This window comes from Tubulanus polymorphus, chromosome 1 (assembly GCF_964204645.1).
Source record: "Tubulanus polymorphus chromosome 1, tnTubPoly1.2, whole genome shotgun sequence".
Lineage (NCBI taxonomy): Eukaryota > Metazoa > Nemertea > Palaeonemertea > Tubulaniformes > Tubulanidae > Tubulanus > Tubulanus polymorphus.
The window spans coordinates 2,701,831-2,720,502 of record NC_134025.1 but is presented as its reverse complement, the minus strand read 5'-3'; the positions used below and the strand labels follow the sequence as shown (position 1 = coordinate 2,720,502).

At 39.0% G+C, this 18,672-nt stretch overlaps 1 protein-coding gene across 1 annotated transcript; it reads right to left on the bottom strand.

Moving 5' to 3' along the window:
- Nucleotides 1-1,162: 1,162 nt before the first annotated feature.
- Nucleotides 1,163-18,497, bottom strand: LOC141913946 (protein bark beetle-like). Its single transcript, XM_074805175.1, has 15 exons — nucleotides 17,978-18,497; nucleotides 16,466-16,629; nucleotides 14,483-14,673; nucleotides 13,539-13,874; nucleotides 13,121-13,338; nucleotides 12,717-12,993; nucleotides 10,833-12,316; nucleotides 10,196-10,436; nucleotides 8,951-9,688; nucleotides 5,724-8,489; nucleotides 4,704-5,376; nucleotides 4,067-4,245; nucleotides 3,885-3,979; nucleotides 3,578-3,791; nucleotides 1,163-2,918 (listed from the first exon to the last, which is right to left on the bottom strand). Exons 1-15 carry the CDS (start codon nucleotides 18,254-18,256, stop codon nucleotides 2,059-2,061), a joined length of 8,715 nt encoding a protein of 2,904 aa, XP_074661276.1. The 5' UTR covers nucleotides 18,257-18,497; the 3' UTR covers nucleotides 1,163-2,058.
- Between the last annotated feature and the right edge of the window lie 175 nt (nucleotides 18,498-18,672).

The window sequence follows — 18,672 nt, the reverse complement described above, 5'->3', positions numbered from 1 at the left end:
AACCCGTTCGATCCCACAGACAATGGAATGTATTCCTTGACTGCGGCTTTACTTTATGTTGTTGGTTGGACAGGACTTCTTTTAGAATGGATGGAATAAGGGTGGAAGGTATGCTCTTTACCTACTGCCTATGAGTGATCCTAAAGGATCAACATAGTACACAATTGCAAGCAAGATACATCATCTATCAAATTAAATCGAGCACCACACCGAGCACGTGCGTGTGCGATACGGTTTCACGGAGAAAGCAGCCATTTGAATTATAGGTGTCAGCACCTCCCGGAGCACGCATCCCATCACCAGCAATTATCTCAACTAATTGCTCTACGTCTCATCGAGAATATAACTGATTCAAAATACTATAATAATATCATATTTATTTACGTTACAAAACACAGTGTACATCAACCATACACAAATAAAATATATATATATATTACATTAGATATAGTATAATAATAGTATATATTGCGGTATAGTTGGAATGGTTTGAAGATAATGTAAAATTCATATCAATATTTACAATAATAATCACCGATCGAAATGGAAATGAAATTTTAAAAATTTTCATTACAAAATTAAATAGAATATTTTTCCTTCAATCCATATAGAAATTGAAATGAAACAGAACGACAAAATTCCCGGTGTATTAAATAGAATAGAATAACGATAATGATAGAACTCGAGATAGACAACGAACTAAAACTAATGGATGGAATTCAGTTGGACCAAAATGAAATATTTCCTAGGACGAATCTCCATGTGGCTCGGACAGTGTATGAGATCTAGTCATAGGCTAAACAACGTTTTCGAACTAAAAATCCTTAACTATCTTTTTCTCAACATAAATCATGTAGTATATATACATGTATTATAAATGGTACCGTAAGTAAGTATACAATCACCGTGTGCCCTGATTATATTCGAATGAAAGCATTAATGAATTATACAGAACTTCGTATGGGGTACCACTCGAAAAAGCAAATATAACATTGAATCATTAAACCGGTTTATGTCATTTGGCTCAGTGTATGATACACGATAACTACAATATGTACCGGTGGTATATATATAAATATATATATATATATATATATATATATATATATATATATATATATATATATATATATATGTAAAGTATTCAATACATTTTCACCTGTTTCTTACTGAAAACCAATTTGATACACACGATAATGCATTATATAAATAACATGATGTTAAAAATAAATTGGCCTACGTTTTACGTTTAGACAACTATTATAATTCGTGTAAAAAATCGTTCGTATAAAATTACACATTACAAATTGCTTCACGATTAGAATCAATAAATGGATGGAATATGAGGCTAAAATTCTCAAGGATCTATTGCAATCGCAATCAATCATACAAAAAATGTCCCTATATATAAATTATACGTTTTTTAAATAGAAATAATGGATATACAATAAATTACGAACTCATAGCACAGAATACGGTCTGGATTTTTAGCAGTAAAGAAACTGTTTTTTCTTTTCTTTTATAAACCTGCATTTCTGTTTTTCAATCTAGAGTCTTATTCAAACAATGGAACGTACATTAAACGGACACTTCTTTTACATCTTTGATTTATACATTTTTCTTTTCTAAAAAACATAAAAATATTCACTTAAGCACCATTTAATATAGATATATACTGATGGCTAACCTCAGCTTCCAGTTCCGCATCTGATATTAAGTCAGAGTTAAGTCTAACTCACAGTACTCACAGTTGAACTGGATCCCCATGGTCTCATTTCATAAAAAAAGTTCAAATTTGTTTTGAACTTTTTACTGTCATCTATTTAATGGGATAAGCGAATATTCTCCTGACGAGCATTTTTTTTATAGATAAATACAGTGAAACTTGATCTGGATCTGTTGGGACTGATGAAATTTATCCGGTTTACGAGAAATCCGCATTAAACGCCATATTCTAAATATATTTACAGATAGGTGGTCTGAAAATAATATCCGTATTAGAGCAAAATCCGGATTAAGCTGATCCGGATTGAGTTTGTGTGAAGCTGTTTTTCAGAATTATATATCGGTTTCATTACGTTTGTGTTTCGGTTTGAGCGTAACTTGAACGTCGTCGGGTTTCAAGTCGAAATCGGAGAGATTTTTTTCGTCCGATTCGTCGAACGATGAATTCGTGTATCCGCCGATTCCACGTCGTCGGAACGGCTCCTGTTCGTAGTCGTCGTCGAAAACGGCTTTCGGCGGAATCGACAACGGCCGCGGAATCGACGGCGGACGCATCGACACCGGTCGCTGCGGAATCGCCGGCGGACGGTCGAACGATCGATTGTGCGGAGTCATCGTCGTCGGAGTCAGCGGCGCTTTCACCTCGTCGTCGTATAAATCGATATCGTCCAACGCGAACGAATGACGCAAACGACGTCGATCTAAACTATCGTCGTAAACCTGATTATCGTAAACGGCGTCGTACATCGGACGAGAAATCACGTTCGCGATCTCGTTCTCTAAACGAGCCGAATACGGGTTGTCGTTCGTGTCGTAGAACGACGAACCTTTCCGCGGTCGGTCGAGCGTCGACGAAGGCGTCGTCATCGTACGCGTGTCTAATTTCTTATCCAACGAATCGGTGCTCGCGAAATCGAGCGTCGTTCCCGATATAGCCGTTATTCCCGATTTCATCGACGGCGTTCCCTTCTTACCGCGACGATGGTAAGAATTGAATCCGGTGCTCGGTAATGATCGGTTCGAACGGCGAGAAACTCTCATCGAATTACGACGTTCTAATCTTTGTTTCGTTCGTCCTTTCGATTTGACGTACCAACAACACATTATAATAATTATAAGTATTATAACGGCAGCTAACACGCAACCGACGATAATCAATACGAGCCATCTGAACGGTTCATTAGGATACGGATCTGAAAGAGGAGAACAAACATTGAATATCTCAAAGTCTCGAAGCGTGCAATACGCGACAGAGCATTTAAAACAGAAACCTATATCAAGTTCCACCAGAATGATAAATTTTCATTTTTGGAGAATGGTAATACAACGAGTCATTATCAGAACCGTACAAAAATTAGCTATCATTCATTACAATAATAACATAAGTTTATTTCTTTACTAAAGAGATAGAATACAGAAATACAGTCGAGTAAAATCCCACAATAAAAGAATTAGATGATAAAATGTTTATTAAAACATATAAGATATATAACATATATATATTCTTATATGTTTTAATAAACATTTTATCATCTAATTCTTTTATTGTGGGATTTTACTTGTATCGTTTTATCACGGATATTGTGATCTACCATTGATTCAGAAATACAGTCATCACGACTACATAAAAGAAAAGTTAGAGAAAGAACTTCTACGCTGTAAAGCGTAGTAAAGAAAAAGGACAAAAAGGGGGACCCCAAAGGGGATATACTTTTAATAAAAAAAGCCTAACGCCTTCTCCCCATGCGCTTAAATACATGAAAAAGCGTACAACAAATGAGCAATATTTTTCGTATGAACCTTAAGAGATATCATCAGACCAGCCATCGTTGTTCGTTATCGATATATTTACCTTTTTCACAGAAGAACGGTAGTAGAGTATTACAGTCGTGATCCTCGAGGTAAACTTCACGTACCACGGTACATCGACCCGGCGAATTAGGTCCCGAATACGATACCCACGATCGACTGATATACCGCCGGTAATTACTCTGCAGTTTTCGCTGTTGACCGACGAAAAATTTCAAACGATCTTTATGAGAATCGGCTAGAAGAGCGCCTTCATGCTGGAAATAGAAATAGTGACACGATACGTAAATATTCGTGTAATTTTCATAAATGAAGGTTAAGAAAGGAGAGGATAGAAAAAGTGAACTCACGCGACATTGTTCTTTAGCTTCATCAAAAGGTACAGCGCCTCCGATATAGATATAGCATCGCTCTTCGTACAGAACCCATCCCGGTGGACAGCGTCCTAAAAAACATAATCTCAATATCATGAATTCCAGATAAAATCATCATCAAATAGCAGAATAAACAAATGACAGCCGTTTATTATTACCTTCCAGGACTGAGTTATTAGATTTGTGATACGGATAAAAGTCAACTTTAATCAACCACCAATCGTCTCTATAATCCCACATTCTTCCTTGTATATAGAATACATTGTGCGATCCCCACCAGTTATCTCTCGCGTCTATCGGTGCTTTATCAACCGGTATCAAACTACCCGTGATCGGTCTGAAATATAAATATCACACATAGATATAATACAACAGCTCATAGTAGTCTGAGCGCGGATACAACCGAATGGGCGCTTGCTTTTAAGTTTCATCAAGTTAAACGGAGGACTAATTGGTACGTCTATACCAACTACAGTAGACTCTCCTTGCCTCGGACCAATAAATGTTCTCCGGGAGCAGCAAGAAAATTCCAGGGCAGTTGGAGCAACTATCATCGCATGAATTTGAAATAGAAAATTTCAAACTTTCTGTCCAGGGCATGCAATAACCTCAGACGATCGAAGTTTACTGCATCGGGGACTTTACATTACAGCAAATCGTGATCTGGGGATTTACAAACTTCGAGGGTCATTCATGTAATTCACTTATTGTATTTGAACAAAAATACGGAGAAGTCACCTGAAAAAAGCATGTATAACGGGTTAACAGTGAGGTAACATAATCGCTGATACTTACATCGTTCTGTTATTTGCCGTTAATTCGAAGTCGTTCAGTCGATTGTAGAAGAAATTGTTCTGTATTCTCATGCGTGAATTCGTAACGAACATCGTTGAATGATGTCGTCCGATCGCGCGATTACGGAACATGTAATTCCTGATATAATGCTGATACGTTCCGACTTTCTGATAACTGGATACGTTCATTATATACGATCCGACGTTCTCCTGGATGACGTTATGAGTGAAATTAACGGCCACTCCCGCGATGTAGATCACGTCGCGGTTCTCGACGCGGTTATGCGCCAAGTAGTTATTCCTGACGTGAACCTCTTGATAGTGTGTGCCGTTTATGTGTAGTACTTCGCCGAGCGAATTCGTATCGAGGAAATTGTTGGATATGTTCGCGTGAAGCCCGGTAGATTTCGCTACCGAATACGTATATAAATGAATTCCTCCTCCGCGGTTGTAGTAGATGTAGTTATTCGCGACTTGCAGACGCCAAGAATTCTGAATATTCAAATCGATCATCGGGACTGCTGTTATATTCAGCATGTGTAAACCGTTGTCTTTTATGTAGTTTTTCGTGATAAGTACGTTCGGATTCACTTCCCCGACGTTCATATATTTGACGGCTCCACCTTGGTTTTCTACAATCTTATTCGATTCAATCGTATGATCCGTTTCCCTGCCTGAAAATCAAAAATAATTATTGAGCAGAGAAAATGCATTTTCAGGATCTCTCTATAGCTATGTTTCAGCATTTCTCGAAGGATTTTACCTGAAAAGTACAGCACTAATTAGGGCCTACCCTAGTTTCAGGCACAGGGGCTCGTATTTGAAATTTGGGATTGAAAAGTAGTTTAGATCATCCAGTATCCCAGGTGCTACTACCATTGTATATAAAAAGAAAATCATTCAGATATCTTTTCATACATAGTACCTAGGATACTGGATTATCTAAGCTACAATTTACACGCAAACTTCAAATAAGAGGAGTCCCTGTGGTTTCAACACGAGAAAGTGAATAGCTGCTTACCAGATATAAGTGACGAGAGCGGAGACAGCGGTAGCGTGACAACCTCGGCGATGAATCCGTACGTTCCCGGTGCAGCAGACGCGTGTAAATGAATCCCCAGTACGTCGTATCGTCCCGAAGTCTCGTATTTACGATTGATCTCGCTTTCCGGGGCGTTCGGTAAGATTTCCGTAATCTTCGCGCTCGTGTTGCTGAAGTAATCGCCGTTGAAGAGTTCGATGGCGTTTTTGCTGAAGTTATCGTACAGTAAGTTGAACTGTAATAACCTGAACGCGACTCGTTTACCGGTGACTTTACTACGCAGAATCTTAGAACACGAAGCCGATTTATAGTCGTATTTATAATAAACGATCAGACGATTTTTGATGGTTATTTCTTTCGTCGAGTCGCACATTCGAACTAAACCGAACGCGTTATACGGAACTATACTCTCGACTAACGGCTGAAACGACGATCTCAATACGTCGCGCGATTCTCCGTTTAAATTCAGATATCCCAATCCGTGACCCAAGTTGCCTTTTATCGTGCTGTTACTGAACGTCATACCGAACCGAGGCGCGACGTAATCGCAAGCGCTGTACGCGCAATTCGTAATCGATATGCGATCGACGACGGGTGGTTGATAGGTCGATTGAATCGCCGCGACTCTCGTACCATGTAATATTCCGGCCCCGTAGATATTCACGTGTTGCATATACGAATATTCGGCCCGCGGACGAATGGTCTCGATGTCGGTCGACGCGAAACGTAGATTTCCCCAATAACGCTCGTGAGCGAGGATATTTCGCGGACCGCAACGAAGGAAGACGTAATCGCGTTGCGCGGCACACGTAGTTTTCTTGTAATTCGGCTGCCACAAACATTCATCTAACGTGTTCTCATCGCCGTTACATTGATACGACACGTCCCAGAAATATTTCACCGATCGGTGCTCGTACCCGTAAATCTGCGAATCGTACAAATACGTTCTCTTAACGATGACGTTTGAACTCTCGAGTTGTAGTTCTCGACAGATGACTCGACCGGTGCGTTCGTTAAACAGCGGATCGCAGATCAATTCCCATCGATAAACCGTTTCGTTAAACATTTCGACGAAGCCTTCGTTTCGCAGATTTCCGCCGACGAATCGAACTTGTACGTTTTTCGGAGCTTTCATGGCTCGTTTAACCGGCTGTTGATGGGTATCACGCGTCGCGCGGTCCGGGGGTAAAAACGGTCGGAAATCAATCGGTTTATACCATTCACCGATCGCTACCATCCGACCGAGCACCAACAATCCGACATTCGGCCAAAACTGCAACTGAACCCCGGGTTTGATTTCTAACAAGGCGTCGGGCATAACTGTTAGATCTCGTTGAATGATGTAAGGTTCTCGGCGATACGGAAGAACCAACGGTTTTTCGATTCTTCCGCCTAACGGCTTCGAGATGTCTAGAGGGAACGTTTTTAACGGATCGGTTGTCACCGGCGAATCGAAACGATCTTCAATCAGGTACGGATAGAAATTCGCGATCGCAAAATTGTTCCAATCGTCGAAGTCAAAAATCTTCTCTCTGATCACGAGCTGGTCGGTCGTTCCCCACCAGTTTTCTTGTAAATCCATCGCATTTTCCAACCAAGCCGATTGAACCCCGGCGACGCATTCGAATTGTAAACTGTTTCCGAACAAATTTCTCGTAACGGTTACATTTTGAACGCCGTTCACTCCTAAAGCGTACGTTTCGGGACTACTGGAATATTTCGTGATCTCGTAACCAGGAGGCAGTCGATTGTATTTCAGTTTGTTGTAACGGAAATGACCGGGAACGGTGACTTCGAATTCGTAATGACTGTTCAACGCGAAATCGACGATGTAACGTGCGGTGTTTCCGGTGAATACGTTGTCTCGAACGTCCATCAGTTTTTCCATACCGCTGATCGTCATCACTCCGACTCTAGCCACGTTATTCACGAACGAGTTATTACGAATCACCGTTTTCGCGTAATAACCGGCAAGTCGGAATTCGAAATGTCGATTATTTTGGAACGTGTTACTTTCGATGAGGACGGTATGATTTACGACTTTGTGCCACAAAAACCACAATTCCCGATGCAATTCTTTCAGTAGTTTCGCTTGTTCTTGAGGAGTCATATCTTTCCAATTTCGATTTTCCAAAATCTGCTGCTGCATCCACCTTATAGCGTCGTTCGTATGCCACGTGTTAGGATTATTCGGATCCCAGTTGGAGTTTTGGTTCCACCATTCCGGATCGGGTATTATATTCGGATTGGCGGTTATGTAATCCTGATAGTCGTACCATAAATCTCGTTCGCGGAAGTTTCTACCGATCAACGGTAAATCGATCGAGTATCCTCGTTCCAAATTAAAACGGAATACGTTACGAGACAGCGTCCAATTCCAAACATTATTCGAGAATTCGACGTGGTTATGATCTCCGACGATACCCAGTCCATTACTCAAAAATTCGCAAGAATCAATTCGGTAAGTTATTTCTGAAATACGCGCCGATCCTTCGAGCTCTTTGTAAGTCGGCATATAATGCTCGTGGTATTTCGTGCGACTCGGGATGTAGACCGCCTGTTCTTTATTGTTGCGAAACTTTGAATTTTTAATCGTGAAAGATTCCTTTTTATGCCGGAAGAAAATATCGAAGTGTTCGTTGGAAGGATTGTTGTAGTAGGTAGTGACGACTCCGCGATTGTTGCGCAATATATTCAGATTACTTAATTCTATTGACGCTGGTGGCATCGATACTGAATACGACACTAGAAAACAAGATGATATCAATCATTAGGCATTTCTCATAATACAAGTTCACTGAGACGACAAACTCTGTTTCTAATTAGGTTCTGTAAAAAACAAATCCTGCTCCCAAATGTACTGATTTAGGCATCTAATTGCCTATTAATCAAAATTAGAGTTTTAAATGAGTTTCAAGTAATTTGCTCAAATCAAAGGAGTTTAAAGCACCTTTAAAAAACATTTTCCATTTAGAAGGAGTTTTTAAGGAATCAAGGAGTCGTAGGGACCCAGTCACAGTAGCTTCCCTTTGCCAGGAAGACAATTGTTTGAGATTATGGCATGCCCTGGACAAAATATCATAGATTTTCCAACTCGAATATATGTGATGTCAAGTGGAGTCTACTGTATACGCCATTAATAACATAAACCAATTTTTCTAATTCTCAACTTTTCTTAGTGATATTTAAAAGAATCGAACACTCACTCGCTCGTAGAACCATCGTTAATCGCCCTGAAAGCGCTCCGTTCATCACGTCGATCTTCAACGTAAGATACTGCCCTTCGGAAGCGACTGGAAAATCGACCAGATCATCTTCGATGGTCCAATTTCTCGGTTGATTCGGGATGTCGGATTTACGGCCGGAATAAAACGTCACGTGTTCCTCCTGCGTGTCTGGGTTATAGTCTAACAGTTCGATATGAATACGAGAACCGGACTGAGTTTGAATTTCGATCATGTACGTGTGATTACCGATATTAGAATTGACAGGAACGATTCCGTATAAGATTCCGTTCGGCGACACGGTTAACGGACTCGTAACGTAATCTAACAGATTCGTCGTCGTGTGAAGCAGTTTTCTGATTCGCGACGCGTCGACTGTGCTCAACGTCGGATTGAACGTGAAACCAGCGACGTGATTATCCTGAAACGTTCCCTCGGAAATATCGATAAACGGAGATTTACAGACGATCCCGCTATCCAAATTCGAATGCAAGTTAACGTTAACGATCTTGTTCTTCGGTGTTTTGAACGGATTGTTGTGAACGACCAGGATTCCCGATGAGCGACATTCACTGATGTCTAAATTACTGAGATAGTGTTCGTTGTAATCGATCTGTATCGCAGGTCCGTACGTCAGTTTTGAGTAATCTAATAATCCGGCTTTATCCATCTTCATGTGAATCAATTTACTACTGCGAGCTGTTACCGTCAAATGAACACCTGAAATAGAAAATACATGTAGTAATAGGACGATAACCACACTCAAACGTGGTGAACGGATAATAAGATAAAAACCCACTATCTACAAATTAAAAGAATTTAAAAACAAGAATTTAGTTATTCAATCTAAAATATATAGAATACACGACGTTTCGATCTCACCCTAGAGATCATCGTCAGGTGTCTCTAGGATGATCTCTAGGAAAAAAATTCTAAATTCTTTTAATCTGCATGTAGTGGGTTTTTATCTTACATGTAGTAAATACTGAATTAGATATAGGCACGGCGAGTTGTTACTATACTGTTATAAAATTACTGAAAACATCAACACAGCTTGAGTATCTATGCTGAGTTCCACTGCATACAGCATTAAGGGAATCGAAATATTTAGACATTCTTTGAATTTTTCACAGATTTTATGACTTTTCGCATATTTTGTCAGTTTTTCAATTTGTTAAGCAGATTCCCATTTATCGCATCAACCCCTGAAGGAGATAAGAAACTTACCACCCCATGTTTTAGGTTGACATCGAATGTTCACATCCATCGAGTGATCACATGTATGATCGTTAGGTCCATCTGCTTCGCAGTGTAATATATCTTTACTGTATCTATTACAGTCGACATTACTGAGCCATATCGGCGCGAACTGAACTCCTTGAGTTCTCCTCTGAGGTATCCAGTCGTGAGGATGTATCGTCATACCTAACTGTTGACAAACAATTGCTGCGTCTTGAATCGACCATCCCTAAAACAATATCATCACTTTATGTAACAACCAAGCTCAGGGATTTACATGTATGTAGAAGGCTGGACATCGTTCAAGTACTATATACTGCCTTTTAATCATTTTTAAGGCCCCTTGTAAGATGACCTGCCCCGATCTAAACATATCCTTAGAGTATTTTTCTCAATTTAACCCCCAACCCCTAGGAAAGTTAGTACATAATTTTTTCTATAATTTTCAATATATATATATATAATTTATTTTTCATCATTATGTCATGCAAGATACAATATAGGAGTTAAACATAGTTTTTACAGACATAAGATGAGGGACACAGTGCGAGCCTTGGGCTGTACTTATAATTACTAAGGCACTGTGCCCAATTTGAACACTCCGAGTATTTTGAAGTCAACTAACCTGACTGCATACTGTTCCCCACTGTTCATTAACTTGCACCTCCACGCGACCTTCATATCTATTCGCTCCGTCCACCAGACGTACAGATGTATGGTTCATTTCTTCATTTTCCCCACCTGCCAGCGTATAGACTATCTTATCCACATTCGTACCTTCACTGCGAACCTCTCCTTGAATCAACATTCCGAGCGAGTTCGCAAAATTCAAAATAGTCCCGGCTGCGATGGTCAGAGTTGATTGCGGTTGTACATTGATATCCCTGTCGACGGTATAGTTACCCCTCGGTAGACGATACGTTTCCATCAGATCACCCCCGATCACCGTACCGCGTAGAAACGTGTGAATATAATGCACTTCGTAATTCTCGAGATTCTTCTCAAAAAGTCGATCGACCTTCAGAACTTGGAAGTACTTGATCGCCGCGAGGTCGTAGCGTTTAAACCGATCGAATATCTTCGTGTCGATCGTCTCGATATCGGGAAGTTCGTTCGTTTTCACGTAGTGGAAATAATTAGCGACCGCGTCGATCGTAAACGACGGATCGATCAGATGAGTAGCGATCTCGTAAACGGCGACGTGGTTACTGAACGCGTTACGCGTGATTCTGATATTCGACGACGATACGAGCAGAACGGCGGCCGCTCGCGTGCGCGGATTCAAACCCGGGAACGGATCGTAGATCCGATTGTTCTCCAGACGATTTTCCTTGAAGATTAAATTCTGTAAACTGCTCTCGTGCGTCAGACGCAGATTGATGACGAACCAGCCGTAGTTCCACTTGAATGAATTTCCCCAGATCGCGTAATTCACCGACGCTTTACGATATTCTCGCGTTTTCAGGTAATCGTCCGTATTATCTATTTGAATACAGCCGTGCTCGTTTTGCGTGAACGTGTTGTTGCCGATTTTTCCGTAAATCCTCAGAGCCGGAGTCACCTCGACGGCCGGCTTCTTATTACGATGAAACGTATTATACGCGATGGTCAGATTCGTCGATTTACCGCCGACAGCTTGACACGATTCGAATTTCAAACCGACGCCATTTCCGTCGAAATTGGTCTTGTTCACTGAAATGTGTCCGTCGCCGCAATAGTTACCGAAGAACGCGCCGATTCCTTCGTTCAGTTGGAAATTTGAATCGAAAACATCCACCGAATGATAACCTTCAATTCGCGTCTTGTTCAAGTGGATATAACGCGTCACGAGGCCGTGGTCGTTATTAGATTCGAACAACGTTCTATTAACGATGATCTGTCCGCCGGTTGTCGTAACGTTCACACCCGCTCGTTCGTTGTATTTAAACGTGCTCGAATCGATCAGACAATCAGTGGCGCCCTCGTAAACGCGTAAACCGGCGCCGTAGCTGTTATTAGTAACAGTTATATTGTGCGCGACGATTCGACTTCTCATATTGATCAAATGTAAACCACTCTGTAAGTTTTCACTGATTACTGAATCACTGATTCTGATGTCATTGTGTTTCTCTGAAAGTAAGATGCCCAAAATACTTTACACTATTGATAAATGCTAATTTTGCTATTGATACAATCTGCCGCTTGTGTTCAGGCAATTGCCATTCGATGATCGTGGGGTGAAGTCTGGATGATCTTATATTCCATAAGTTATTTGTTAAATGTGATTTTGTAGGGCTAAGTAAAAATTTTGATTCATTTACAAATAAAGATAGCCGGGGTCCTGACCGGAGAAGTGGTGACAATCATGATAACAGCGGTGAAAGTCTGTCTGGAGGAGATTGGTACAGAGAAAGTGATGGTTACTGACAGCAGATTGCCAGGCAAAGACTATAAGGTATTCCCGGTAGATTGTCTGAGAAACATAAAAAGAGAACCAGCCTGTATAACAACCACGCGGAAATAAACTTACTTTTTCCCGAAGTCAGTAGTAATGTAAACTTGAGACATTGGCGAAAATATCGACAACCCATCGGTGAAACGCCTTTCCATGAAAACTTGATGTATAATCGATCGTTAGTGGTCGTTATCGCTTGGTGAAATGTGTAGTTATTTAATTGAATAGATTTCAACAGCGAATGCGACGGATCACGACCGTCGTAGAAATCCAGCTGACCAGATGACGACGGATCGACTTGAACTTCCATCAAACTAGCAGTTATTACATCACCAGGCTTCGTCGTTAATTGCTGCAATAAAATTAAATCCAAATAATTACGTTCCAGAAAACGAAAGATAATATTTCGCAATCAATGAATATCAAAAGCCAGTCAAACAGTTTGAAACGATCAATTGCGTCTGAGATAAATACCGTACCTGACCACAAGGAGGGGTAGCATAGGCTAGTCCCGGGAGAATCAAGGGGAATTGCTCGATAGCGAAACCAGCTCGTTGACAAAACTGATTCTTGCCCAGATACGAATGAAAAACACCGTCCAATAACCGAGCTCGGATACCATCACCTTTATTCCTCACGAATTTACTGCCAGATATATCGATAAAACCGAAGAAAGATGTTATATTTACTCCATTCCCTGAAATAAAACGAAACTTCTTCATACGCACGAACAATTGATATTAATTAAGCAGCTTTCATGAAAATTTGTGCCACTCATCACTAGAAAAGACCCGGATTGATATTCAAATTCCTGACTTGACCCATGGATTATTTTGTGGCCACATCAATGAAGCTCAGCGAGTACCGGTATTCTGTTTGACGACAGCCGATATTTACCTCTATTGTTTGAGAATTCGCTGTTTCTGATTTTCACCGAACCGGTCACCTCCGTGAAATTAACGCCATCGAACGCGTTGTTCATAATGCGTACGTTATTGAGCGCGGGAGGGTGCGGACTAGCGCTGAGCGCCGCCGTTAGATTCCTAGTTTCGTTAACTCCGGCGTACATGATATCTACGTATTCTAGGATCGACGCCGATTCGTTCCAGCGCCGGTTTATCGACGACGTCACTAATTTGAACGTCGAATTGAAGAACGTTAAACCTTTCCAGTACGAATCTTCGATTATCGGATTGATTCCCGTACACACTAAACCGGCTGTAATCTGGTTATCTATTTTAAAAAAAATATTTCATCATAGTTTGTACAGTTTAAAATCATTCCTGAATTCCAGAGAAATATTCAAGTCGATAGTTGCTTTGTTGATAAAGCCAGGAATAATTGTCACCAAAAGCAAATTGGTCATTAGATTTTTTAGAGGTTTTTCAGGTTCCAATGAGTTTAAGAGAAATCTTTCGAAATTTTCAGAGCAGTTTTCAAAGAATCAAGTAATATCAGCCCTGTTATAAGACTAGAATGTAAAAAATACGTTGATAAAAAGAAAAGCTCAAATTCTGTGAATTTCTATGAAAATACATGTAAAATAATGGCCACAAGCTTAGCTTAAGTTTAGAAAAAGAATGAAAAAGAAAATCTACCAAAAAGAAAACAGTACAAAATACACTGGAAAATTGTTAGCAGCTTTGAATAATTGTTGAGATGAGTTGAAAGTTCTTCATTATTTCTACATACTTTGTACACGATGATTAAGATTTGGATTCAAACCGAGTTCATCTAGATTTCAACGACACTAACATAAATCAATTGGACTTAAAAAGCATTATTTCACATTTCCTTTTAGAACTGGATTGATAATAAGACGAGAATAAAATTATACATACCACAAACATGTTTTCCAAGAGATATTGATTTCATTCCAGGGCAGGCATAAAGACTGGACTCAAGCCCGGAGCACTGGGGATTCTCAAACAGCATATAATAGGTTTCATTATCAGCTACCGGTTCAAATGTGAAATTACCAGCTTCAAAACCTAACTGACGACAAGCGACATCGGAAGACTCTTTAGTCCAACTAGAAATACAGATAGTATCGCAATATTTTATGTTCAGTCAAATTAAGGGTCAATCATTAATGCCACATTTTCTCTGCGTTGTAGTAAGGATGATGTTTAAATACCACATTCAGGATGAAAATAGAGTCTGAAATGTTTCCTTGAGCTTATTTCGATGTTTTGCTTTTTAAGTAACTGTTTTTATGCTTGATGTTACCCTTCAGTTTGTATCACATCTTTTTGCTTAGTCTCTTTGTTCAAGATTGTATATATATATACTTATTTATATATACTCATTATTTTGTTGTAACTGAGAATAAGGATGACTTAGGATATAGATAACTACCTCATACATAAACTAGGAAACATTTCGGACTCTACTTCTTATTTCTATTGTGGGATTCTATATTGTGCGTCTGTCCTCACAGCCATCAAAATCTGATGAAATAACTGTTTGAAATGCTCATATATCCCTAGAAATAGTTTCAGTAATTTTGTTTCCGTTTAAAAAGCAAAACCATATTGCTTTTATTATGGTATTTGTACTGCGTATTTCAAGTATTTATTATCAGTAAGTCTATATATAATGCGCCCCACACAATGAACTCCTGCACTAATATGGAACATTGATTTCCTTTTAAGGACATTATTCAAATAACTTTGTCATTGTTACAAAAACCTAGTACCGTACATAGAAAACCCAATTAGACCATTTTAGCGGTCATATCGTCCATACAAATTCTTCTGTTGTGAAATTCTGCTGTATCTTAACGACTACACCCAAATACAGTAAGAAAACCAGTGAATCGTCAAATACTGATCATTAAACTTGTGAATCGAACGTCAACAGAAATGAGAACACAATTATTATACATGTATGATTCAATACAACTACAACAGTGAGAATACAACACAATCATTGATCATCTCTTAACAACAAAAACACCACGAATCACTGAATTATCTCTCACCTGTTATCCCCACCTATAGAATTAGCCGTAGCACTAAATGAAAAATTATTTCCTTTTGATAACTACAGATAAAGTAGGGGCAGATCCAGGATTGGATATAATTTAGTTTCTGACATTTATAGGGGTGTTAATGTCTAGTGCTCTCCCTTAATCTACAATGTTTATAGGCTAGACAGACGAACCCCCCCCCCCACCCCTGATTGGTATTCTCACAGGTCTACCTTCCCAAGGTTCCTACAATTCCTGGTATCCAGAATTCAAGGACTTTTCAAGGAATTTTCAAGGAGTAATTTTCAAAATTCAAGGAGGTTTACGCGGCCATATATAAGGAAAAAAAGTCGAAAATTCAAAAACGAAATCCATGTTTTTCTCAAATTTTGATCAGTTGTTGTGTGTGCCGTTTTGGTTTTAATGTTTAAATGTTTTAAATCTCAAAGTGAAACAACTTTCACTCACAAGTCACACAATGAAGAATAATAGAATACACTGTCTTCTGAAAAGGACCTTTTGAAAATTTTTAATAGGAGTTTCCCAGAATTTAAGGAGTTTCAAGGAGTTTATGGATATTTCTCAAAATTAAAGGATTTTCAAGGACCTTGAAAAATATATTCAAAAATCAAGGAGTTTTCAAGGATTCAAGGAGTTGTAGGGACCCTGCTTTCCCAATGGTGACCACTAAAGTGAAACGTCAATTTGAGTCTCAACTAGATTTTCTTTTGCTACCTTTCAATTTCCCTTTAACATCTTAAGGATGTCATTTCATGAAGAGATAAAAGGCCTGAACACATAACAGGTGTCCTTGGACACTCAAGAAAAGAGATTTCATCATTTGAAAACTTACTTCCTATAATTCGTACAAACACCTCTCCACCTGTTCTTATAGAACATCTGTAAACGACCTTGTCTCACGGTGAAACTTTCAACCAATCGTATATCGGACGGCCATCCAAAATTACTTCCTGCTGGTTGTAATTTCGTGAATACTATTCTATTTTCGGGTGTCCCCTGAAAAAAAGAAAACATCAACATTTTATACTTTCTTCGGTTTTCTGCATGTACAAGAATCTCGATCCCCAGAATCCTGTAGAGGGAGGATCGCTATACACCTTCAATACAGTCATCTAGTACTTGAGTCAACTTGTATCCCTTTTTAAGTCTTAAAATATAACTAACTATACAATTTCCGCAATAGGGTACAAATTGACCTGGGTATGAGTTGACCCGCTCGGTCATCCTTATTACCGAGATGACATATTTTACCGAGATGAACCGAGATGAAATAAAATATAACATATTTATTTATTCCTTATCGATTTTAACAATTGACATCATATCATATATCAGTAATAAATGCCTGCTGGGTTCATATTTTACATATTTTGTCGGATATTTTTGTAGAAGAATAACTTAACTTTACCGAGATGAGATCGTCGATCAATCAAATTCAATGAAATTTTATTGCTAACCGAGTTTACGTATTTGAAGTCAAAATTTTTTTAAATAAATAAAACATGTAAAATATGATTCTAGGAGGTATTTATTACTGATATAACATGATTTCAAGTGTTAAAATCGATAAGGAATAAATAAATATGCTATATTTCATTTCATCTCGGTTCGTCTCGGTAAAATACATCATCTCGGTAATAAGGATGACCCCTAGTACTTGAGTCAACTTGTATCCCTTTTTAAGTCTTAAAATATAACTAACTATACAATTTCCGCAATAGGGTACAAATTGACCTGGGTATGAGTTGACCCGCTCGGTCATCCTTATTACCGAGATGACATATTTTACCGAGATGAACCGAGATGAAATAAAATATAACATATTTATTTATTCCTTATCGATTTTAACAATTGACATCATATCATATATCAGTAATAAATGCCTGCTGGGTTCATATTTTACATATTTTGTCGGATATTTTTGTAGAAGAATAACTTAACTTTACCGAGATGAGATCGTCGATCAATCAAATTCAATGAAATTTTATTGCTAACCGAGTTTACGTATTTGAAGTCAAAATTTTTTTAAATAAATAAAACATGTAAAATATGATTCTAGGAGGTATTTATTACTGATATAACATGATTTCAAGTGTTAAAATCGATAAGGAATAAATAAATATGCTATATTTCATTTCATCTCGGTTCGTCTCGGTAAAATACATCATCTCGGTAATAAGGATGACCCCTAGTACTTGAGTCAACTTGTATCCCTTTTTAAGTCTTAAAATATACCTAACTATACAATTTCCGCAATAGGGTACAAATTGACCTGGGTATGAGTTGACCCGCTACCCCCTGGCCCTGCCTACAGCATAAAGCATTTCAAAGAAGTAAAACGTACCCTTGCGATAAGAGTTCCATTAATTGCAAATCCAACGGCCGGAGCAAACTGCATTTCAACGCCAGGTTCAATAGTCACTTTAGCGTCCTTTCCAACACTTAATGGATAGCGCACTTTATACGGACTTCGCGCCTTCGATAGTGTTGTATCGTGATATATCGGACCGCCAACGTACGTTTCAGCAACAATGGACGAAATAGTCATTAAAATCACCAGCAGAAATGAACTCCAATTAAACATGACGCCAGTGGAGTTACGATAGAATTCTATCAAATTCATGTTTAAAAACGTAAATACAATACTCAAGCAACAAAATTGAATTTAAATTTAATTGAGTGAAAGGACAGGTTCTCGCATTAATCCAGTTTAAAACAACCTCATATTTCAGTAAACGCGATGGTTTTCATGTCACATTTTATCCGTTTATCTGATGGACATCAATCCATCGCTGAGTGAGTTTAAAAACCGATACTTATGACTCATTCAGGGTGTTTTCTAAACAATTAATCCAGCGATACTACTAGTGACACCTAGCTGCAATTCAACACACTTGTGTGTCGCGCATAGACTGGTTACCTGACCCCGGTAACCAGTCTACGTCGCGCTTGATCTGCGGTTCTCGGTTCGAATCCCACATTTTGAACTGGAAGCTCATGGGGCACTCGAATCTCCTAATTTACACTTTGTTTGTATCC